The sequence below is a fragment of the Rhinatrema bivittatum genome, chromosome 2 (assembly GCF_901001135.1).
Source record: "Rhinatrema bivittatum chromosome 2, aRhiBiv1.1, whole genome shotgun sequence".
NCBI lineage: Eukaryota > Metazoa > Chordata > Amphibia > Gymnophiona > Rhinatrematidae > Rhinatrema > Rhinatrema bivittatum.
This window is the reverse complement of record NC_042616.1, coordinates 55936575-55961383: the sequence shown is the minus strand read 5'-3', so window position 1 is coordinate 55961383 and position 24809 is coordinate 55936575. Positions and strand designations below refer to the sequence as shown.

General features: G+C 43.2%; 1 protein-coding gene across 3 annotated transcripts in view; it reads right to left on the bottom strand.

Annotated features, from left to right (window-relative positions):
- Window positions 1-24809, bottom strand: part of SMARCC1 (SWI/SNF related, matrix associated, actin dependent regulator of chromatin subfamily c member 1) — a 557827-nt gene that overhangs the window by 465259 nt on the left and 67759 nt on the right. For all 3 annotated transcript variants that reach the window (XM_029588188.1, XM_029588187.1, XM_029588189.1), the window contains exons 6-7: window positions 13382-13451; window positions 11434-11503 (exon numbers count right to left, since the gene is read on the bottom strand). In XM_029588188.1, the coding sequence (XP_029444048.1) occupies window positions 11434-11503; window positions 13382-13451 (140 nt within the window). The remainder of the gene's footprint in view (window positions 1-11433; window positions 11504-13381; window positions 13452-24809) is intronic.

Here is a 24809-nt window from a genome sequence, read left to right as displayed (position 1 = left end):
ACTGAAGGGGGAATGGCAAAGACCATGACGCTGAGGTATGCCCAAGCCGAAGCTGGTCAGATGGCTCCAGTAAAGGAGGTGGAAGAAGACTGGAGACGGTCTGGTGGATCTGCGCCGATAGCAAAAAACACCCGCCAAAGGAGAGATCAGTCACACTACAGTGCAGCAGGGAGTGAGAAATACCCCATGGAAACTAGCCCTACAGATAGGAGTGCCTGCAGAAGATTCCTATGTGGGAAGACAGCAGGGGGAGCCGGTGGCTACAGAAGGCTGTCAGATGGCAACCGCAGGGTGATCAAGTCTCGTCAGATGGCTATTGAAGTTGGCGCTCTACAAACATTACAAGCTGCAAGAGCCCTGGAAGTTGGAAACATCCTGAGGGATCATGTCTGCTGAATGTAGTACCATGGCTGAGCTGCGGTGCCCATTGGGTGCGATGATGCCATCTGAAAGTTGCCGTGTAGTATTCTAGCTCAGGATGTGTCCCGAAGGCCATGCATGTCCTCATGGAAGGGGCCTTTAACTTCGCCGGTGTCTGAAGAAGAAGAAAGACCCCTTCTCTCCCCCCCCCCTTTTATTTATTTACTTATTTATTTGCCAGCACACGAAGAAGGATCTGCGTGAGCCCACGCCCCGACCCAATATTCCTGGGGGGCCCAGAGCATCGCTCACAATGCTTTAATGAGGGCGAGCCACTCAGTCGACCAACAGCATGCGCACTGACATCTCAATGTAGGGCCGACCGGTCGATGCTGGCCAGTTCTGCATCGGTGTGCCGCCCATTGTCTGGGTAGCCGGCGGACACAGCAGCGTACTGGTGCGCTTGTGGATGCATCCTATTGTCTGCGGACATGTCTGTGCCACTGCGAGTGCGCCAGCAAGCCTGTGGATGCACTCGTGCCTCGGTTCACCAGCGGAGGCATCGGTGTATTGGCGCTCCACGCATGCGTCGGGGCACCCGCGCCCATTTTGGTGCTTTGTGGCACCAGCGCCTGCTTCGGAGCCTCGGCATCCCCATGCACAAGTCGGTGCTTCGCAGCCTCAGCATGCACACATCGGTGCTTCGGGGCACCCCGGCATACGCGTCGGTGGCTCAGAGATCTGCACTGGCGGACGCATTGGTGCTTCTGCACGCCAGCAGGCGCATCTCCTGATGTGATCTGAAGAATGTGTCTGCGCTTCAACGTGCCCATGCATCGGTGGGTCCACCGACTCGAGACGCTGCACCACCCCCGGAGCTTTCCTCGGCGCCGGCTCAGGCTAACCGGGAGGTCCACCGAAGCACTCTATGCCGGAGGTGTTCCGGATGCAGAGGCCTCCTCGACACGGCCTGGCCTTTCCTCCGCTTCCCAGTCCTTCAGGTTTATGGCCCCATGTGACTTACTTGAAGAAGATTGCAGGGAGGAGTGACTTGATTGCTGGGAGGGCACGTAAGAGCACAAAGACTGCATCTTTTTCAGCTCCGCGATCTTGTTGGCTCGCTCACCATGGGCCTGGGGCGACAACCTGCCGCAGTCCTGGAAGGATGCCTGGTCGTGATCCGGGCCCAGGCAGCAATAGCCGACCGCGTTCCCATAGGTGATGGACATGATTTTGCGGCATGGGCAAAATGTAAAGCCCGGGGCTTTAGGTGCCATGATAGCACTGACAAGGGCTGTTGTGGGTTCATCTAGGTGAACAAGAGAAAGAGAAACAAGAAAAAACAGTGAAGAGGTGAGAGAGGGAAGAACCTGCAACCACTGCTGCACGGCAAAGCTAAAAACTGAGGTGATGCAGGCAGACCCGCGGAAAGGCACTGCGCAGGCATGCAGAAGCATGTTTCAATGTTCTATGAGAAGTTCCCGCATTGAACCGCCAGGGGGCGCTCCCAGACAGCAAGGCTAACAGCCTGGCTTATCTGCGGGAAAATCTTATAGTTCAATAGCAGATACTCTAGTGATCAGTCAAATTCATGGCGAACTTGCATAGTACAATCAAAACCTGGTGTTCTAGCTCTTCTACAACTGTTTTCATGCATTCCAACATGGACTACATGCAACATATACTCCTATATTAAGAACAAAGGATTGGTGATTTAGTTTTAGCTTAACAATAAAAACAGTATTTTAAAACTGTGCAATGGAATAACTAGCCATTAATACACTTCAAGGGAAAAGGAATGTAATCCTACAATTAAAAAAAAAAAAAATACCGGAACATATGAAGTATAAGAATGTCAAAGACACTTTTCAAAAAAGGGATGACTAATTTTGCAAGGTATCACAAAAAAACAACAAAACCAATTTGATGCAAAACAATTTAATCTATTACTAAAAGTTATTTCTACTTTCAGTAAGTTGTAAAATCATATTTCCTTTTGAAAACCAGTTACTGAATAGTAGATAATCTTATTCCTCTTTTTCCTAAATTTTCATATATTGTCAAACTATGATGCTGGCTAGGAGGTTCCTGCCATCATAGAAAGGCAAGTTTGCTTACCATAATCAGCATTTTCCACAGATAGCAGGATGAATTAGCTATTACGTGTGGGTGAAGTCATCCAGTGGCATCAAACAGATTCATCTTGCCAAGCTAGAAGAACTTGGCAGCTCTACTGACCATGTGCGGGAATTCCCGGGGAGAGGGGGGGGGGGGGGGGGGGGGGGGCGCGCACTGTCTCATGAGTCTCTTCAGTCTATACCAAAGCTAATATAGCTATGTAGTCAACTCTCCTAATTCATCCTATCTAAAGAAAATACTGTTCACGATAAGCAAACTTGCTTTTTCTGACAATAAGCAGGCTGAATTAGCCATTACATGTTGGAAGTCCTAAGCTAAGGGTTGCAATGGAGAATTTAGTTAGTAAGCAACCCGGCCCGAACCAAGGATATTGAACTACATCGAGACCAGATTTTACAAAACTGCTTGTCCAAATTTACTGTCAGTCTTTGAGAGGTTATCAAGACAGTAGTAGGATGTGAAGATGTGAACAGAAGACCTAGTTGCAGCTTTACAGATCTCTTCAATAGGTTCTTCTCAAAGATGAGCAACAGAAGCAGCAATAGTTCTCATGTGATACATAGTAACATAGTACTGGTGGCAGAAAAAGATCAAATGATCCATTCAGTCTGTCCAGCAAGTTTCTTATTTATTTATTTTTTTATTTGCATTTCTTATATACCGGCATTCGCAATGGGAGTCGCATCATGCCGGTTTACAATAAACAGGGTGTAACAAAAGGATAAATACTTAAAAACACTTAACATTAACATGTGATAGAATAGGAAGATAGCAGTTACAATAAAACAGGGACATAATGCAACTTGGATTGTAGAGAAGGTGAAAGAGAAATTAACAATGAGCTAAAAAAGAAATAGCCAAGGTAATACAACCTGCCAAATTAGAAAAAGAAAAATACATTAAAGGAGTTGTCCAAGGTTGTTGATTACTCTGTCGGAGTTGAGTTGCTTGAATTGAAAGTAAGTTCAGTTGGTATCTGGAAAGGCTTTCATAAATAACCAGGTTTTAAGTCTTTTTCTAAATGTAGGAAGACAGGGTTCCTGTCTCAGTTCTGGTGGGATGGAGTTCCACAAAGTCGGTCCTGCAGTAGAGAAGGCCCTGTCTCAGAGTCATATGGTGAAAGGTTTTGGCAGGAGGAACCTGTAGTGAATCTCTGTAGGACTCTCTGATCGGTCTGGTGGAGGTATGTTTTTTAAATGGGATTTGGAGGTTAAGCGGAGAGAGTTGATGGAATGCTTTGTATATGGTGGTAATGGATTTATATAAAATTCTATAGTGCACTGGTAGCCAATGTAAGTCTTTGAGGATCGGAGATATGTGGTCTCTTCTTCTTGTGTTTGTCAAAATTCTGGCCGCCGTGTTCTGAACCATCTGAAGAGGTTTAGTATGGGAAGACGGGAGACCTAATAGAATAGAATTGCAATAATCTAACTTCGAGAAGATTATTGATTGCAAGACTGTTCTGTAATCGTGGAAGTGGAAAAGTGATTTAATTCTTTTTAAGACGTGCAGCTTATGAAAGCAGTCCTTCGTGGTTTGATTAATAAATGATTTTAGATTTAGTCGATTATCAATGATGGCTCCTAGGTCTCTTACTTGTGAAGTTTGAAAGCCGGTTGGTGGATTTGAGGTGAGGTTACTGTTTTCAGGTGAAATTATGAGGAGTTCTGTTTTTGCGGAATTTAAGATTAGATTTAGACTGGAGAGGAGGTTGTCAATATTTTGAAGGCAGTTTTCCCAGAATTTGATGGTTTTAGCAAGGGATTCTTTGATAGAGATGACAATCTGGACGTCATCTGCATAAAGAAAGTATTTGAGGTTCAGATTGGTTAATAGTTGACAAAGGGGTAGGAGGTAAATGTTAAAGAGCGTGGGGGAAAGAGAGGAGCCCTGTGGAACTCCTAGCGTGGAAGGATAGAACTGAGATTCTTTGTTGTGTATTTTGACTTTGTATCCTCTGTTTCCCAAAAATGATTTGAACCAGGCAAGAGCAGAGCCTGTAATTCCGATGTTCGCTAGTTGATTTAGGAGAAGGGAGTGATTCACGGTATCAAAGGCGGCCGATAGGTCGAGGAGTATCAGCAGATAGGCGTGACCTTTATCGAGGCCCATGATGAGGTAATCTGTCAGAGATATGAGAAGAGATTCTGTACTTAAAGATTTTCGGAAGCCGTATTGAGTGGGGAATAATATATTGTGGTCTTCGAGGTATTCTGATAATCTGGTGTTGACTAATTTTTCCGTAACCTTGGCTATAAAAGGGAGGTTGGATATTGGACGGAAGTTGGAGGGATCTTTAGGATTTAGATTAGGTTTTTTTAATAGAGGTTTGATAGAGGCAATTTTCAGGTCGTCTGGATAAGTTCCTTGGGCTAAGGAACAGTTGATAATGTCAGTCAAGGTTTTGGAAATGGTATCTGGTATTAGTAGCAGTAGTTTGGAAGGGATCTGGTCAAATGGATGAGATGAAGGTTTCATTCTCTTCAATATTAACTTGGTCTCTGATGTAGCAATGGGTTCGAAGGCTTGTATAGTAGTGTTTTTGGAGTGATGGTGGTAAGAGCTGAATGGAGCTAGGGTATTCGGTTTTAGTAATGATTGTAGGTTGGAAATTTTGTTACTGAAGAAGATGGCCAGCTCCTCAGCTTTTTCGTGCGCTTGGTTGAGTGGAATGTCCGGAGAATTGGGTTGAGTTAAATTCGAGACGTATGTAAAGAGGGCTTTTGAATCGAAGATTAGGTGATGTATCTTGTGAGCGTAGTAGTCCCTTTTTGTTTTTAATGTTGTGCTCTTATATATGTGAAGAGCTAGTTTGTAAGCTGAGAGGGAGGTCGGTGATGGGGCTTTACGCCATTTGTTTTCTTTTTGTCGAAGGGAATGTTTGAGTTTTTGCAGTTGTTCGTTAAACCAGGGTTGTCTTCTGGAGGCATTCAGTTTCGGTTTTTTTGTTGCTAGTGGGCAGAGTTTATTTGCTGCCGATCCTGTGATGTTGGACCAAGAATGGAGAGCAGAGTTGGGAGTAGAGATGTCTATATGTGGGAGTTCTAGGACAAGGTGTTCGTGAAGTTCATCGGATGAACAAAGGTTTCTGTAAGTGAATTGAGGTTGAGGATCGTGTTTGATGCTTGATTGTGCCAGTGAAAAGGTGGTAGAGATTAAAGCATGATCTGACCAGGGGACTGATTTGTATATTGGTGGTGCTGAGTGTGAGATGCCTGAATTTACAAAAATGAGATCCAGAGTGTGTCCTGCTCTGTGGGTGGGATTGTTGATTATCTGCTTGAATCCCATGGCGGTCATGGCGTTTAGGAAAGTTTCACAGTTTGTGGAGGGATAGGTGTCGTCAACATGTAAGTTAAAATCTCCCAATATGATTGCTGGAGATTCAAGATTTAGGTTAGTAGCTATTATTTCTAGAATGGGGGAGGCGTCTGAATCCAGAAGTCCCGGAGGGGCGTAAACTAAAATGATTTGTAGCAGGTCAGATTTGAAAAAGCCGGCTTCAATTTTAGTAGGAGAATGTATTGGGATTTGAGTAAGTCTCAGCTCTTTTTTGGCTGCAAGGAGAATACCCCCACCCTTTTTTTTCTGTCTGGGAATATGGTAGTTAACTTATGGTAGTTAACTGCAGCTCTGTGCAGGTTACCCCCAAGCCTTGTGTTAAGGGTACTGATACCAAACAATTAACCACCAAATACTAATGATGAAGTGAGGGAGACATTTTCATAAAGGCCCAGCAGACCAAATTCAAAATGGCATTGTAACTTTAACTCCAAAGTCACTATGAATGCTCATAGGTAATGACAAATATAATCACAGGTCTCAAAAAATCACAAATCCATTTTGTTAGAAAAAACTTTTAATGCACGTGCAAAGCATGCAGTTCAAATATAGTAAATAATAAAGGAGACAACTCAAAATGTACACATTCACCTTGCCCCTGCAAAAGGCATACAAAATGCGAATTGCATCTGGCTTGACATGTTATGAATGTTGAGTGCAGTTTTTCCAAGCGAGCTATTTTGAGATGTCTCCCTTACATTTTACTACACATTCAAATCGAGCTGCACTTGCAATAAAAAATCTTTTTCTAACAAAATGGATATGTGAACTTTTGAGACCTATGATTATGTTTGCTACAGCCTATGAGCATTCATACGGGTCAATACAGTAAAGTGCGGCCGCGGTTACCCTGTTTCTAACCCGCCTTTTACTCACAATTTGGCCGCGTTAGCCCAACCCGCGATACACTATCCCCTTTAACCCATTCTTACCGCCTCTTTAAAGTATTGTGTTCAGTTCTGGAGACCGTATCTCAAAAGGGGCAGACACAGGATGGAGGTGGTCCAGAGAAGGGTGACAAACATGTTGGTGGGGGAGGGAGGGTCTCCATCAAATGACTTATGAGGAGAGGTTGAAGGACCTAAATATGTATAGCCTGGAGGAGAGGAGGTGCAGGAGAGATATGATACAGACCTTCTGATACCTGAAAGCTTTTAATGATGCACATCAACAAATCTTCTCCGTTGGAAAGAAATCAGTAGAACTAGAGGAAATGAAATGAAACTCCAGGGAGGACTACTCAGAACCAATGACTGGAAATATTTCTTCATGGAGAGGGTGTTGGATGCCTGGAATGCCCTTCTGGAGAAGGTGGTGAAGACAAAAATGGTGAAAGATTTCAAAGGGGCATGGGATAAACACTGTGGATCCCTAAAGGCTACAGGATGGAAATGAAGAAAAGAGCTCATGGGGGTAACTTGCTGGTGTGGTGGTTACTACCCTTAACCAACAAGCCTTCACACTGTTAATGCAACTCAATATTGCTCTCTGCTTTAATGGCAGGGGGAATTAGTTTCAGACAGCAATCAACAAGGATATGAATTCTATGGTCTGAGAAAACAAGCATGGTGGTAACTTGTTGATGCAGCTGTTACTATCCTTAACCAATAAGTCTTATACTTATGATGTAACTCAACATTGCTCTTTGAAACAAATGGCAAGAGTTAACGGGGAATTGGACCCAGACAGGAACCAACAAGGGCCCTGACTAACGGTTTGGGAAACTAAGTATGGGAGTAACTTTATTACAGGGGAGACCTGTATGGTGCTACCATAAGCCTCCTGGGCAGACTGGATGGACCATTTGGTATTTTTCTGCCATCATTTTTATGTTTCTATGTAATGCCTTTGAAAATAGATCCCACATTAGTTCCTTTAATGATTGAGTCTCCTATCAGAAGATGCTTTCTTTTATGATGTTTGATAATGCTAAAGGGTTTTCGGTTGCATTGGATGGCAGCTCCAATAGGGCTGGCCGAGGAGCAGAAAGGCATGGTGGCGCTGCCAGCCTTGAAAAGCCTTCTTCATCTAAGGAGCCATGAACAAGAACAGCATCAGGGTGAGGAAGTGGCAGTGCCCCATGGCACATCAATGGCACCCAGGGCACCAGAGCCAGCTGAGAAAAGAGGAAGCCAAGAAGAATATCGAGGTGCTCTAACAGCAGCTCCAGTAGGGAGGCCACAGCCACCAAGGCCCCCCACAGGGCTCACTCCACTGCCAACTGCACACTGCACTCCAGCTCCTCATCGAAGGTCACAGACACCAAAACTGGCTGCGCCAGAAGAGTGGTATGACCTTCCTCAGAGCATCGAGGGAGGTCGGTACCTGGTACCAGAATCGGTGGGGACTGCCCTACAGCCCCGGCATCAATAGAAGATTTAACCTCATCTCAGGGACGCTTCGGGGGCATTGCAGTAAGAACTGGTACCAGCCCAAACTCGATGGCAACCGATGTCTTGTTTTCTTGACTTCCCACTGTGCTCGGCCCAGTTGTTCTCCATGCCAAGGTAGAAGGTGAAGATCCAGACATCCGTGATTTAGAAGAGGTCGAAGAGGTTCGGATCCCAAGCCTTCCACTCCCTCTGGGGTCAGCAGGAAAGAGTGAGGATTGGTGCCCATCGGTTCCCCTCGATCCTTTCGGGTCGAAGACACAGATGCCAATGTCGTAGGTTCAGATCTCTTAGGGACGAACAACTTTTCCATCTTATCGAGACTGGCCCACTGGACTTTGGGGATCATCTGGTCACAGAGCCGGCAACCCTGAATAACATGGGATTTCCCCAGGCATAGGATGCAACCGTCATGCAGATCCATGATGGACATAGTCCGATGACACTGGGGGCACCAATGAAAACCTGATGCCGCCATGACAAAAAGAAGGCCGGCGAACAGACAATGGACTGTAGGCCTCAAAGGACACCGCTACGGGAAACCAACCATGAAAAGAGAACTTACTGCGCCACAGGACTAAGGGCAGGGGAACAGAGAGGGACCCGGCACAGGAACAAGGCAAAAAAGAGCCGAAAATTGATTAGTTTTCCAGAAAAAGAGCACAAGCTCCACAACCACGAAATGACAGCTTCACGGAAAGAGAGAGACTGAAGAGGGACACCGCATGGACACGTGGATTAGGGCATGCTAAGCATGTTGGTCAAAGTTCTAGAAACTCTGACAGAAGTTTTCCATGCCGGGCTCCACCTGATGATGTCACCCATGTGTGAGGACTACTATCCTGCTTGTCCCTAGGAGAATCCTCTTTGCACCATAGCTGAGATGCCAATTAAGTCTACCTCTGGGATGATGAACTACTCCTATGACTGGATTCATGGGAATACTTAAGTGTCCTTCACATGTCCTGAATCATCCAGGCCCATGTCTGCTGGGCCATGGGAAACATCAGACCACAATTATAGCAGTTCACCATATCATAAAGTAAGTCTAAACATTTATAATAGACCTCATGAGTAATATCCGGAACTCACAAACAAAAAACTTGAAGCCACTGATGGGCTTCTTCATGGGCCTCTCTCCGGACTTCTCAAGCTATGCAAAAAGACAATTTTTTGTGGTCGCACTTAAAAGTGCTGTTGAGGAGCTGCTGAAGTAGCAAGAGAACAAATGAACTGCAATGAGAAAGATAAGAAAATGCAGAAAAAAAAGATTGTTCCAAGTCAGGATCACATATTTGTGTGCCAGCTCAGACAAAGTCAGACCGAAGAGCTCTATTTATTTAATCCATTTTATATTTTGCTTTTTCCATAAATTTAATGCAGATTACATCTTTGCATACATAAACAGACATTTCACACTGTAAAAAATAAAAAAGGTTAAAGATAATAAAATTGCCCCTTAAAAATACTGCACAATTACAGCTACAGTTATTCAAAAAATATTATGCCAGAGTGTCTATGTACACCTTGGTAAAAACGAAAGCTTTATTTTCTTTCTAAAATTTAAGTAATCTTGTACCTGTCACACACAAAAGGAGTTACATAAAACTGGAACAGCTAAAGAAAAGACTCAATGACCAGTAATTTGTAAAACAGTAAACAGAACCAGACAGAAGAATAAGCAAATTTTAAGACAATGAGCTCAGAGTTTGCATGACAGTGCCATGCAGGAATCGCTTTACATTCTTATATGTTAGATGACATCACCCATATGCCATTGTTAATTCAGCCCTGCTTGTTGACAGAAAATTAGGCATTATAAGATGTTCACCCATCTCCTTTTGTGCTATGACATACAGTACCACAAATTCAAGTTGCAGCATTTGCTCTTTCTGTATTGGGCCATTTTTCTCACTAAACAGGAAGGCCAAGAAGGATTTTTTTGTAAATTTTTATAGCAACCCGGTTCCGTGGCATTATGAGATGATTTAGAATAGTATGCAAACATTCCTCATAACACTACAAGTTACCTAGGACATCAAGGCTATGGTGAGAAATTTAAATAAGAAAAGAACTGCAGAACAATTCATGCGAGTGGGTATGTTTGTTTTCTCTAAAACTAGCAAAAAAAAAAATGTCCTTCAATTTTGTGCTAGATCCAAAAGTTTTCTGGGAAAACATTTTGTTTTCTAGTTTTAAAAAGATAACCCTAACCTGCCAATTAGGATGGTGCAGGATGATCCATTTCAGAGATCTGTATACTTTTTTTTTCCTTTTTCTTTTTTTTTTTTTTTTTTTTAAAAGGAAAAAGCAACGAAAATGTTGGTAGGAATAGTGTGCAGCTGGAACATTAAAAATAAGTTCATTAAAGAAAAACATCCCTAAATAAGTCCTGTTTTCCCTTCTTTTAAGAAAAACAGGAATCAAACTCAGGAGAAAAGAGACTTTATGATAAGTATATGGATTCACACTGAAAAATCATAAGACAACCCATATTGAATGGACTTAGCAATTTTCACATTGAAAAATTATACATTGCTTGATGAGGTTTAAAACAGTATTTAACCAAGACCGAATCTTGCAGACTCTTCAACAAAAGGTTAAGAAAATAACCTTAATTTTTGCAACTATGATGAAGTGACGCTATGAAAATTAACTTTTATATAACATATCTAACCTTATTAACTCCCTCTCTTAGTTGTTACCATCTTGGATTTTCAACTTCATGCCTTGACTTACATATCTTCAATAATGTACACTTTGTATATAGTTTTATAATCATATATGCTACTTCCTCCCCAATGCATCTATTGTAAATAGTTCCTTGCAATCTTTGCAACTCCTCCCTTTCCCTCCCCCATGCAACCCTTTCAACTCTTCATTCCCCTCCCTATATGCAACATACAACCCCTCTCCCCTCTATACATTCCGTCCATCTTCATCCCCCCTCTACCCCCTTTCTTTCTTCCCCCCACTCCATCCCCCAATCATTTCTCTCAATACCATCTCAGTTATCCAACAACCTCTATTTAAGTCTCGTTCATTACATAGTTTATTTAATTTTATTCTATTCACTGTTTTCCTATAAGTTCTATGTAAAGCCTCTGTTTTGCTGACTTTGAAATTATAATGTAAACCGAACTGATGTTATCCTACGAAGTCCGGTATATAAAAACCACAAATAAAGAAATAAAGAAATTACCTGTCTGGGAAAAATCCCCAATGCACCAAGATTTGTTTCTCTCTTTTCATCACAGGTCTCAACCACTCATCTGGGGGAAAAAAAAAAAAAAAGAGAGAGAAATACAAAGACAAATACTGATTATCCAAAGTTACAGTAACAACTCAACAAAATGTTTTATGTATGTGGTTTACTTAAGTTTTTCCTTGTACATAGTCAAAATGCCAGCACTATATTTTCATTAACCTACTCCTGTCCTAAGCTTTCAGCTCAGTGGCAAACGGTACAAAACCTTCAGATAGCTCAAGTTAGACATTTTCAGTATAACATATGAACAAGCAACACTAATTTTTATGTGCATTTAGTGATTTGGGGATTATTTTTTTTAATTCAAGAATTTCCAAATAATTTTGGAAGTACACACATACTAATGACCAAGTCAGAAATCCCTTCTCACTGTTTCTAGAGGGAAGCTCTCTTTAAACTTATGAGGAACAAGCCAGGAGCTCGAGGTTAAATCCCACCTTTTAACATCAGCGATTGTTCTGCCTTACTTAGACACTATTTTTTTGATTTACTTAACTGTATCTGGGTAATAACTTAATCCACTTGGGAAGCTCACATGAAAACTAGATACCAGAAACATGCTGCTACTTCATAACACAACACAAACTGGTTGCTTGCATGCTTCTGTAAAGCTCACTGAGCTTCTATTGGATAAAGGATACCAAATAGAAATGGTCAATGCTTTATTTATTATCTTGTAGCAACTACACAAGGTAAATTTCATCCACTTGAAACACTTAAGGGAAGATACAGATAACCAAGTACTTTCCTGATTTTTAGATTTGTCATTGTTATGTATAATATAAAACTGAAATTTAAATTTACCAAACTGATTCATGTTTTATCAGGAGTTATTTAATCTCCAGTCATAAAGCAACATTGTCATTAAAACTCAGGAATGTGAAATGGAAGATATTGCGATGAGGCGTGTAACTAATGAATAGTGGTGCAAGATACATAATTTAGAGGCAAAAATGTGTATAACATTTGAGAAAGTACATTGTATTGTACGTTATAATTTGTTTTAGGATGCATTTATATTCTGAATTTGTGTACATATTTTTGCATGCCATCTAGAACAGACAGAGCAGGTTCATTTTTAATAAAACTTAAATAAATAAATAAAAGTGGACTTAGTCTCTAATAGGACTATGTACCAGACAAACCACAAACTTCAAATTCATCATCATCCATGGTTAAACTCTGACACATGCAGAATTATTGGCAATAATTTTGAAACGTGCACTAAAAATATTGTCCGCTCTGGAACCAGTTTAAGCCAATTGTAATTGTGGAACACCACTGTCTGGAGAAAGGTAGAACTCAACATCCTGTGAAAAAAGCAATTCACTAACATGTGGCATCTCTCATTCAAGAGCAATTTTGGGCCCATTTTTGGACTGCAAAAAGTGGTCATATAAATCAAGACAAGAATTCCAGAAATTGTTATCCCCTAAACATAGGAGCCAACTTTTCAAAATGATGGAGATGCTAAACTCAGCACAAATTACTCCTCACCAGACACAATGAAGGAGTTTGCCTAACACTGGGGATGCTCCTGCACCTATGAAGCTGGAATCTGTAAGTCACTGTGTCAGCAATTTAGACTCCTTAGAAAATTTAGAAATCAATGCACTTATCCAAGGTCAAACTACTTGCTGTGTAAACTTTAGTAATCAGCAATGTTATACCATTAGCTGCACAATATAGCTCCTCCGTTTACTAGAGAGGTATTATCTTGCACCCTTCTAGATCAAAACAGCACAAATATGAACATAATGCCACGTGAATAAGTTAAAGATCAGATTCACGTGCTCTACTAGGTGTTGCACTGCCCTGCACCCAAAACAGGTAGTCATTTTCTTAAATATTTGGCTACTCCAGCCAATTTAAGTAAACTCACCATCATCCACTGAGGTAGGAATGGGGTAAACATGATGTGAGGCTTTTGACTTTTCCTCAGTTACTGTTCCCTACAGGTGCAAAATAAAGATGGGAAAAAATGTGAAAAACTGCAAGAAGCTATAAAAAAAAAAAAAAAGTGACGACTTTTCTATATTAGGAGTGCTTCTAGGTGATCTTTAGCATAAAATAGTTTTCAGTATGCCTGCACAAATTAGAGGAATATTTTATTCATTTCATTTATTACTTATATATTGCACCAGACTAATTTAGCTGCCTATGGTGATGGACAACAAATTCTAAAAAACAAATTAACACATTTTAAATAATTTAAAACATTTAAAAAGACAATCCCCTCCCCTCTCCCCAAAAAGCAAGAGAAGAAATAAGAGAACTGACATTGCGTTACAATGTGAACCGATATGATATCCTGGATGAATGTCGGTATATAAAAATTTTAAATAAATAAATAAATAAATTTCTTCCAACCCCTTATGCTTTTTTTTTTTTTTTTTTTTTTTTTAAATACTTTTTACTGAAAGAGAAAGAGACAATTAAACATCAGGACTGAGTCCCCAGTTCTCCAAAGTATAAAAAGAATACACAAAAAGCCAACAGGCCAAATATTATAAACATATCAAGCCAAAAAGCCCTCTCGAAAAGTGCAGTAATATAGCGTTAACCCAGAACAAGCAAAGACAAAGATATACACGTCAGGGAACAATATCAAACAAATATTAAAGATATCCCTTTTCTCTGTTCTATGTTTCTTTCCCACAGAACATACCACCCCATCAACTCAGCAATCACTCATACGGCTCACCATACACACCACACCATTACACAAACCAAAACCCCAACCAACTGCCTACTCCCCAGGATCTCCAAACTTTAATCCCAGGGACCCAGCCCTTTCCCACCCCCCATGCATCCACTTAAGACATGAGAAGAGAAAGATAACAAAAGAAAAATATGCAGAAAAAAAGCAAGCATAATCCCCGCACAGCACATAAGATCCAACCCATAAATAGTAGATAGAAACCACAAAGCAGTGATATCTTAGTGGAAAGGGAGGAGCAGCAACTAAACTCTCCAAGGAGTGACATACTCAACATTCAGCAATCTCTGCTGAATGTCTAGGGGCAGTAGCCAAAAATCGGTTCCCCATGCCGAACAATACGACTCATCAGGTCTGCTTTTACCAAGCTTCACATCTAGTTGCTCCACCTGCATTAGCAGAGCCATACACTGAAACCAGGAGCAGGAGGAGGGTGGCAGCTCCTCTATCCAGACTGTTAGAATGCACCTGCATGCAGTCAATAGAGCCAGACGAATGAATCTCTCTCTCAGACTAACATCAGTGGTACAATGATGGAGTGCCTTGAAACATTTATTTATTTATTTATTTAAGGTTTTTCTATACCGGCATTCATGAAAGCGTTCACATCATGCCGGTTTACATGAAACAGGGGTGTTTCATCATGAAACAGGGGTGTTCACATCATGCCGGTTTACATGAAACATCCCATTAAGAATTCCACTGTAACAGGCTCTTCCGAAGCAAAGGACCAATACTTGGTGAGAGGCTCCAGACACTGGACCCGCAGCAACTGCTTACACAATTTGTGCCATCCCGCTATAGTGTTACACATAAGTTAGTCCTGGGGGAATTCTGCGCTACTGCAGAGCACAGAGGTTGCGAAGAATTCCCCTCTCCCCCCCCGCACAGAATTGCCAAATCCTGCGCAGAAAATGGCAAGAGCGCGTGCCATTTGCGGCGAAGATTAAGACCCCCCGCATGCTGTTTGCAATGAAGGCGGCGGCCCCCAGCACGCCGTTCTCAGCAAAGAAGGCGGCCCCCGCGTGCCTTGGGACGTGCTCTGCTCATGGCGATGATGAAGGCCACGGTAAGAGTGAATGTGTGTATGTGTGAGGAGGGGGAGGGGGTATGAGAGGGGAAGGTGAGAGACCAGGGAAGGTAATCAGGAGTGGGGATGAGAGAAAGCAGAGGGTATGCCAGGGAGAGGGAGCCTATATGAGGAGATTGTGAAGGTGCGTGTGTAGGTGTGTGTGTGATTGGGAGCTGGTGTGTATGAAAAAGAGATCCTGTGTATGTGAGGGTGCTAGCCTTTGTGAAGGGATTGTGTATGTGTGAGAAAGCCTGTGTGAAGGGGTGAGTGAGAGAGAGATATAGGAAGCCTATGTGAGGGTGTATACGTGAGAGAGAAAGAGCTTGTGTGGGTGTGTATGCAAGAGAATGACTCTGAATGAGGGGATGTGTGTATGTGCACTAGAGAGAGGGAGCATGTGTGTGAGAGGGAGGGACAGAGGGAGCCTGTGTGAAGGGCAGTACTGAGATGGGGTCAAACTCTGGAAGTGGCGACAGAGGAGAGGGTTGAGCCTAGAGATGGAGGGGAGAGATATAGGCAGATGGAGGAGTTGGGGCCCGAGAGGGCAAAGTGGCCAGGGGAGTAGGGAGAGAGAGTGAAGGGACACTCGTACAGTGAATTTCTAGGGAAATTCTGCTCAAAATGTTTAAAATTCTGCATCTTTAAGTAATAACTTTTTTCTGTATTAATTTAAAATGTAATTACTTAGACTGTCATGTAAATTGTGATACTTTGACCAATATAAAGTTTGCAAAATTTTGCAGAATTTTAAGTTTTTGTGCGCAGAATTCCCCCAGGAGTAATAAGTCAGAATCTTGTATAGAGTCCGCAAAGGTAACTTCCTTATGAAAAGAGTCCTGCTCCCACTGCAGAGAATTCAAGTAGTGCCTTGCTTAAAGATAGGCAAAAAACTGACTGGGCGGAATTTGAAAAATTTGACCCAACTCAGAAAAATAAACATTGATGGTATTTGGCAACATATAATTGTGAAATAAACTGAACCCCTAACTTAGCCCATCCCTGAAAAATAGAAGTGTACTCCACCCCAGGGGGAAGCCCCTGTTACTAATAAGCGGGAGCAGCAAAGACTGAAATCCACTCAACCCCCACTGCTTAAGCAACCATCTCCAAGTCAGCATACAAGGATTTATCAAAATTCTGGGAAACATAAGCCGTTTACACTCCCCAGGCGGGGCCCAAATCAAATAAAGTGGCGACCAAGGGAGCTGCAAGCCAAGCCACCAACCCCCTCTCACAACAAGAGTATTTACCTGAAAGCCATTCACCTACAAATCTCAGCTGGCAGGCTATGTTATACATACGCAAATTAGGAAGATCTAGGCGCGGCCCCCCCATCTTTAGAGATTTCCAATTTAACATGACTTATGCGTGCTCTGTTTCCATTCCAAAGAAAAATTAGGAAAGAGGAATGTAGCTTAATCAAATCCCGTACTAAAAGCAAGCAGGGCAACATTTGCAGCTTATACTAGATTTTAGGAACGATCACCATCTTAAGAAGCACACTCCTACCAAAAAGAGAGGGAGGCATGGATTGCCACACTGCCAGCTGAGACTGTATCTGTTTTATGACTCTTTAATATTTAATTCATACAACATAGCAAAATCCCTCAGGATCCACACCCCCAAGTATTTTATTTTAAAATGGGCCCATGCCAGGGGGAAAGGACCTTCCCAACGCATCAGTGTAGGATCCAGTGCCAAGGCCTCAGACTTAGAGAAATTGATTTTCAAGCCCGCTATCATTTCAAGCTGAGAAAATAAATGTATAATGGCAGGTATGCTGTCCAGAGGGTGGTCCACAAACAAAAGGATGTCATCTGCAAATATGGCAAGCTTTAAAAGTTAGGTACCAATATAAATGCCCTAAAATGTCTCCTCCCGTTGCAACTTCACCGCCAACAGTTCTATAGCCAGAGCGAACAATGCGGAGAAAGAGGGCATCCTTGGCGGACCCCACATAGCAGTACAAAAGGGTCAGAAAGAACACCATTAATCAGTATGTGGGCACTAGGGTTACTATACATAATCTTAAGCCACTCCAACAGCCTACCAGAAAAAACATACTTTTGCAGCGCCCAAAACATGTAATCCCATGAAAGCGAATCTAACACCTTTCCTGCATCTAAACTAAGAAAAAACAATTCCACAGAGGCAGTCTGAGTCAACACCGCAATAAGCCTTCGAATATTTTTCACTCCTTGCCTCACTTTCAAAAATCCGGTTTGATCAGGACTAATTAACTAATTAAGCCTGATAGCTAATATGGCAGCCACAATTTTCATATCTATATTTATCAGGGAAATGGGACGATAGGAGCCCAACTCCAAGAAATCTTTTCCTTTCTTGGGCAATACAACTATCACGGATTTATTCATATCCGGGGCCAGAGCCCCTGTAGAAGCTAAATCATTGTAGAATTGAGTTAACACAGTGAGTACCGGAAAGTCCAATATTCTAAAAAATTCAGTCTCCAAGCCATCAGGCCCTGCAGCTTAACTTCAAGCCCTGTATGACTGAAAAAATGTCACCCTCCCTAATAGGAGCATTATGCCTCTTTCACATCTGGAGACAAATGAGTCCAGCGGTTTACTACTATTCTATGACTTTTTACTTTTCCTAGAAGCCTCTCATGAGGAACTTTGTCAAATGCCTTCTGAAAATCCAAATACACTACATCTACTGGTTCACCTCTATCTACATGTTTATTAACTCCTTCAAAAAAGTGAAGCAGATTTGTGAGGCAAGACTTGCCTTGAGTAAAGCCATGCCAACTTTGTTCCATTAAACCATGTCTTTCTATATGTTCTGTCATTTTGATGTTTAGAACACTTTCCACTATTTTTCCTGGCACTAAAGTCAGGCTAACTGGTCTGAAGTTTCCCGGATCGCCCCTGGAGCCCTTTTTAAATATTGGGGTTACATTAACCACCCTCCAGTCTTCAGGTACAATGGATGATGTTAATAATAATTTAAACATTTTTACTAATAGATCTGAAATTTCATTTTTTAGTTCCTTCAGAATCCTAGGGTGTATACCATCCGGTCCAGGTGATTTACTACTTTTCAGTTTGTCAATCAGGCCTACCACATCTTCTAGTTCACCGTGATTTGGTTCAGTCCATATGAATCATTACCCATGAAAACCTTCTCCGGTACGGGTATCTCTCCAAAATCCTCTTCAGTAAACACCAAAGCAAAGAAATAGTTTAATCTTTCCGCGATGGCCTTATCTTCTCTGAGTACCTCTTTAACCCCTCGATCATTTAACAATCCAACTGACTCCCTCGCAGGCTTTCTGCTTCGGATATATTTTTAAAAGTTTTTAGTGTGAGTTTTTGCCTCTACGGCAAACTTCTTTTCAAATATTCTCTTAGCCTGTCTTATTAATGTCTTACATTTAACATCCTCTTTAACCCCTCGATCATTTAACAATCCAACTGACTCCCTCGCAGGCTTTCTGCTTCGGATATATTTTTAAAAGTTTTTAGTGTGAATTTTTGCCCCTACGGCAAACTTCTTTTCAAATATTCTCTTAGCCTGTCTTATTAATGTCTTACATTTAACTTGCAGGCTCTTATGCATTATCTTATTTTCTTCTGTTGAATCCTTCTTCCAATTTTTGAATGAAGATCTTTTGGCTAAAATAGCCTCTTTCACCTCATCTTTTAACTATGCCGGTAATTTTTTTATCTTCCTTCCACCTTTCTTAAGGTGTGGAATGCATCTGGACTGTGGTTCTAGGATGTTTTGGTTTTTTTTTAAACAATGTCCATGCCTATTGCACTTTTTACCTTTGTAGCTGCTCCTTTCAGTTTTTTTCTATTTTTCTCATTTTATCAAAGTTTCCCTTTTGAAAATTTAGCACTAGAGCCTTGGATTTGCTCACTGTCCCTCTTCCAATCATTAATTCAAATTTGATATTATGATCACTATTACCAAGTGGTCCCACCACAGTTACCTCTCTCACCAAATCCTGTGCTCCACTGAGAATTAGATCTAAAATTGCTCCCTCTCTCGTCGGTTCCTGAAACAATTGCTCCATAAAACCATCATTTATTCCATCCAGGAACTTTATCTCTCTAGCATGTCCTGATGTTACATTTACCCAGTCAATATTGATGTGTGAGGTCCGCTACCTTCGCACCAGGTAGGTATGTTACCAGGTGATCCTCTCACCCACCAGCCACCCGGCTGTCTACATTCCTAATAATCGAATCACCAACTATGACGGCTGACCTAACCCTTCCCTCCTGGGCAGTAGCCCTCTGAGACACATCTTCGATGCGAAAGGACAATGCATCACCTGGAGAGTAGGTCCTTGCTACAGGATCCTTTCCTGCTCCACCAGGTTGATGCTCTCCGATCATGAGACCTTCTTCCTCCAAGGCAGCACCAGAGCTACCAGTCTGAAGTTGGACTTGGCTACTATGTCCCTGAAGGTCTCATCAATGTACCTCTCTGTCTGCCTCAGCTCCTCCAGGTCTGCCACTCTAGCCTCCAGAGATCAGACTTGTTCTCTGAGAGACAGGAGCTCTTTGCATTGGATGCACACGTACAACTTCTCACCGGCAGGTAAAAAATCATACATGTGACACTCGATGCAAAAGACTGGGAGGCCCCCCTCTTGCTGCTGGGACTTTTGCTTTCATCCCAAATGTGTTCACAGTTCCTAGTTAAGTTTTAGATTGCTATGGGAGTAGGAATGTGACTAATTAGTGTCCTTTAAATGTATTAGTGAATACACTATATGTCTGGTAGTGGCCTATAGGGGAACAATCAAACTCTCAATAAGGTGTGGGGAATTCGTGAAGTGAAAAGATTGATTTTTTTTTTTTTTAAGCGTGAAAGTGGTACCTGCCTATAAATTAAAGGATGAGCTAGGGGTGGGTGGGTGAGGAGTAGGAGGGCTGGAAATACAAACACACTAACTTCTGCTTATTAGCTGCCTTACTGACTATTAAAAGCCCAAACACACAACACACTAAATAATATACCGCAATAGTTTACTTCTCCCTTTAAAAAATAAAAATAATAAAATTTCCCAAGCAAAAAACTTACTGATTCCTTTCAGCTACCAGCAAGGTGATCCTCTCCTCTCAGTGCTCCCACTAGATTGTGGGTTACTGAGCTCTTCCCTTGCAATATATATTGTGCTTCTAAGGTAAATTAGTGCAAAACAAGCCCTTTGGAGATTTACACTACATTTAGTTGTCCTGAGTAACTCACTGCTGTCCAAAATCATCAAGGTGACACATCCGCGTCTCTCAAAGACAAACTTCCAAAAGGATCTCCCTATTTAGAAAACAGAAACTCAAACGTAGAAAAAAGAAGAACCAGGCCTTGAGTACACCTCGAAGATCTCAGCTTGCCGCTCCACAATCCAAGGTAGCCAGAAACACAGATGCTTCCACTTTTTTTTTTTTAGAGAAGAAAAGCATCTTGTTGTCATCATAATGCACACGTAATTTGGCAGGAAACAATAAAGCAAAACGGATCCCCCATTAGTGTAGTTCAGAACACGCAGGGGAAAGTTCCTTTCTCATGGCAGCCACGTGTGCAGAGAAGTCATTAAACAGCAGAATCCGATAGACCTGAAACTCCACATTTGGATGCATTCGAAAAGCATGCATCAGCTGGGTTTATGCGACCAACTGAGAATGTGGTCCATCACCGGACAGGGCTTACTGTCTTTATTCCGCTGTGGACCAATACGATGTATGCGCTCACATCTCAGGTTATCAGCCCCACGCGATCGGGTACCCATTTTTCAATAAAATCATATAGCTCATTTTCCTTTAAAGACTCTGGAAGCCCAATGAGTTTAATATTATTCCGGCGATTGCAATTTTCTTGGTCATCTAACCTGTCCACAAGCACTGACAGCTGTCATTCAGCAGTAGTAAGCTGATCATCCTGATCGGAGATGCATCGCTCAGCTTGGTCAATGCGCTTAGCATGGCCATCTAAGCTGTTTTTAATTTCTTGCATAGATGCCTTGATTCAAAGCAATCGCTCATCCAGGGCAGCCAAGACGCTGCTTGAAATCTGGGCAAGCACCCCTGCCGAGATCACCTCCAGAGTTGTTGAGGGCTCAGGTGCAGCTGCCACTTTGGAACCATCACCGAGCTTCACTTTCCCACTCCTCAGGCTCCATGATCGCATAACCCAGCGCCCCGAGCCTAAGAAGCACCAAACGCTCAACACCAGAAGGAGCAGGAAGTTGTGACCGAAACAAAAACCTCAAATCAGGTTGGAAAGATGAGCAAATTTAGCAATACGTGGGAAGAGGAGCCGCAGAGCTCACACCCCCACCTCTGATCAGCTCTTCACCATAACCGGAAGTGTCTACACGTGTTCCACTTATCTGTAATACCCAAACAAAAAGCAGAGTTGCTTACCTGTATTAAGTGTTCTCAGAGGATGTTAGTCCTCACACATGGGAGCCAGCATGGAACTTTGATTTCAAAGAATCTAGAACTTTCAAACATGCCCTAAGCAGCATGTGCAGCTGCCGGGGTAATCATAAGTTGCTAGGTTGTATAATTCAACCCCAAGCAAATAACTCACTGCCAAGTCTAATAGGGAGTTACCCACCAAGACAGAGCCCTCAGCCTGCTTGGAACAGCTGAAACAGAGTGAATTCCACAGGTAAGAAATCCAGAAACATTCCACAAAGAGACAGGAAGCCGGGATACCACAAGTGCAAACCCCTGTCGAACAGGATTTAATCACTGGCCTGGAAACCCTAAAGGTACCAGGGCAGGGCAAGAGCGATCTTGGAACAGGATTGCCCTGGACCTGGCTTAGGTATTGATACTTCAGCCATGATAGCATATACTTCCCCCAAGAAAAGCAGTAGGGTTATCCCTAAAATGGGAAAGTATAGCTTGCAAGCCACTAAAACCAAAAGAGCAGCACCTCTGTTGTGGGGTCCCTAGTCTCCCAACTCCCTCAGCCATGGATATGGCAATAGGCTGAAAGGGATACTAGCCAATTAGATGGATTAGAACCCTTCTCACTGAGGTAGGGTCCTGCAGATGAGAATGACTGCAATAGTGATCCCTTATCAAATGAATGCCCACTGAGTTCAGTGGGAGGGAAGAAACACCTAATCTTCACCAGGGAACTACTCTGGAAAGGCTCCCTCACGAAATAGACCTGCTGTGCCTTAGGACAACCTAAGGAGAGCACAACTGCTCGACCAGCTCTGATCCTATAAGGAATAGAGAGCGACCACCAGTCAGAAGCAGTGATATACCTTCTCTGGAAAGTGGAAAGCAAGGCCCCCCCCCCCCCCCCTTAGAGAGGTGAACAACCAGGCATCCAGAGGGGAACCCATAAGAGTTGCCTTGAACCCTATCAAATCCCCCCTTCCTGAAGGTAACAGGAAAGCAATGGGAATCAGGGCCTCCCAATCCCCAAAAACCTGTCAACTCTCCGATTAAGAGTTGAGACACAATCACTGAGGTTCAGAAGCGACCAATCTGCCACTGGCAGCCACTCCTCTGATGGGGAGGCAACCACGCTAATCAATAAAGGAGACCCGGCAAAACTGGTCAGAAGACCGCCGCTGCCATACACTAGCCCTGGCCTACAAAGAGATGCACAGATTTAAAGAATCGAAGCTCCGGTTCAGTGATTAACCTGCCAGGGATGGAGCTCTAGGGGCTTCCTCACAAAGGGGATTTGTGACACGGAAGGGGTTAAAAGAATATTCCTCTTCTGAGGAAGGAGAAGACTCCCGACACTATTCTCTTGATGTCTACTCCCCTTAGGGTTCGACCAGGAACACAGTCCTAGGACAGTCCTGTGGCTGCGGCACACTATAGAGGGCAACTGGAGAATAGATCCCTATGCTATAAAAATACGCTGACCAGTACTCATACAGTGGTATCCCATCCTATGGATGGCGGCACACCAATGACCCCACTCCCCATGTTTGTGGGTAGAATTCCACAACACAGCAATGACAGAGCACTAAAGGTGGTGGCTGCACGCTGCCAAAAGGCAAAGCACAGAGAGTGTGATGATAACCTTCCTCGCCAGTGCTCCCCAGTACTTTGTGTGCAGAACTGATGAGGAGGCTGAGACCTTGACATGATAATGACAGAACCCTGGCCTGGCTGAGAACTGCACAGACAGGGAGGATGCTGCCTGCCATCGCCTTGCCGTATCCGACTGCACATGCTGCGCTCCACAGTTATTGCGATTCCCAGTGGCGTGCACAGGAACAGTGTTATGACAGCGTCCCCAGTACCTCTAAAGCTCTGGGTATGGCATGGTGGTGGGTGGCGTTCTATGGTGTCGCCCCTCCAGTAACTGATAACGCTACAAGAGGCCTTAACACTGCATCGGGAATGGCTCACTGCCATTTCCCTCATGGAATGACAGCAGCAAAGTTCATGGCAACCAACGGTGCCCATAGTGCTCTGTGGTTCTGTCATGCGGTATATTTATTTATTTTTATTTAACAGTTTTTTATACCGGCCTTCATAGTAATTAACCATATCGGATCGGTTTACGTTTAACAGAGGGTAAAACTGAAGGAACAATTCAGGTAAACAGAAGATAACAATAGATAGGAATAAGTCAAAGTTACAATCAACGGGAATCGAGAACTTGGAAGCTTAACATAAGCTGGAAGGAAGATAAAGGCAGGTAATAATTATAAAATATACGATAGTGAGACAGGGTTAAAGCTTGAAGGTATATGACTGCGTCCACTGGTGCTCACAGTTGTGACGGTGCCTCTAGGGCCTATAGTGCTTTAACCAACAATAGATCACAGCCAGGGCACTAAAAGACACTACACCCAGCCCTTCAACGGCACTTGAACGAATCTTGATCAGTTCGACCGTATATAGCACCATCACCAGTGCCACAGGCACCTACGGAACTCAAACAGCCCAGCAGCATCGATACAAACCCCAATGCCCAAAGGCATCGATGGACCGGCAATACCAAGAATGCCAGGGCGCCTGCAGGCAGAGGTTCTGCATCCCTGATACGCCTTATCAGTGCCCAGAGGAACCGATGAGTGCCAGCACCATCGACTGCTCCCCTCGGCTCACCTATCCATCAGCGAACATCGATTCTACGACCTCGATGGCCAGTGGCTATGGCTGACGATAGCCTCGCTAATGCTCATTAACACCAATGGTGCAAGAATCTAGGTGAAGCCTCCAATGCCCCCTGATCCCAGCAGCACAGGGCCTCCGAGATCATCAGCATCTATGGTGCCCAATACCCCAGGGATAGGACAGCACAATGCCCCTCAGTGCCCCATTGGGACATTGCCAAGGTGCCTTGGTGTACCAGGGTGCCTTAAATAAATGCTAGCCCTGGTGCTCTATCCATTCAAGGCCAAAATCCCTGTTGCTCAACGGCTTCAGTGGCACTCAAGAGCTCCAGCAGACAACGGCCTCGGGGATGACCAGAGCACTTAATGGCAATCTCAGCGCCTCGTTGGTGGTGCTTCACATTGTTGAGTGGCAAAGAAAGGCATCAGTGGCCAACATG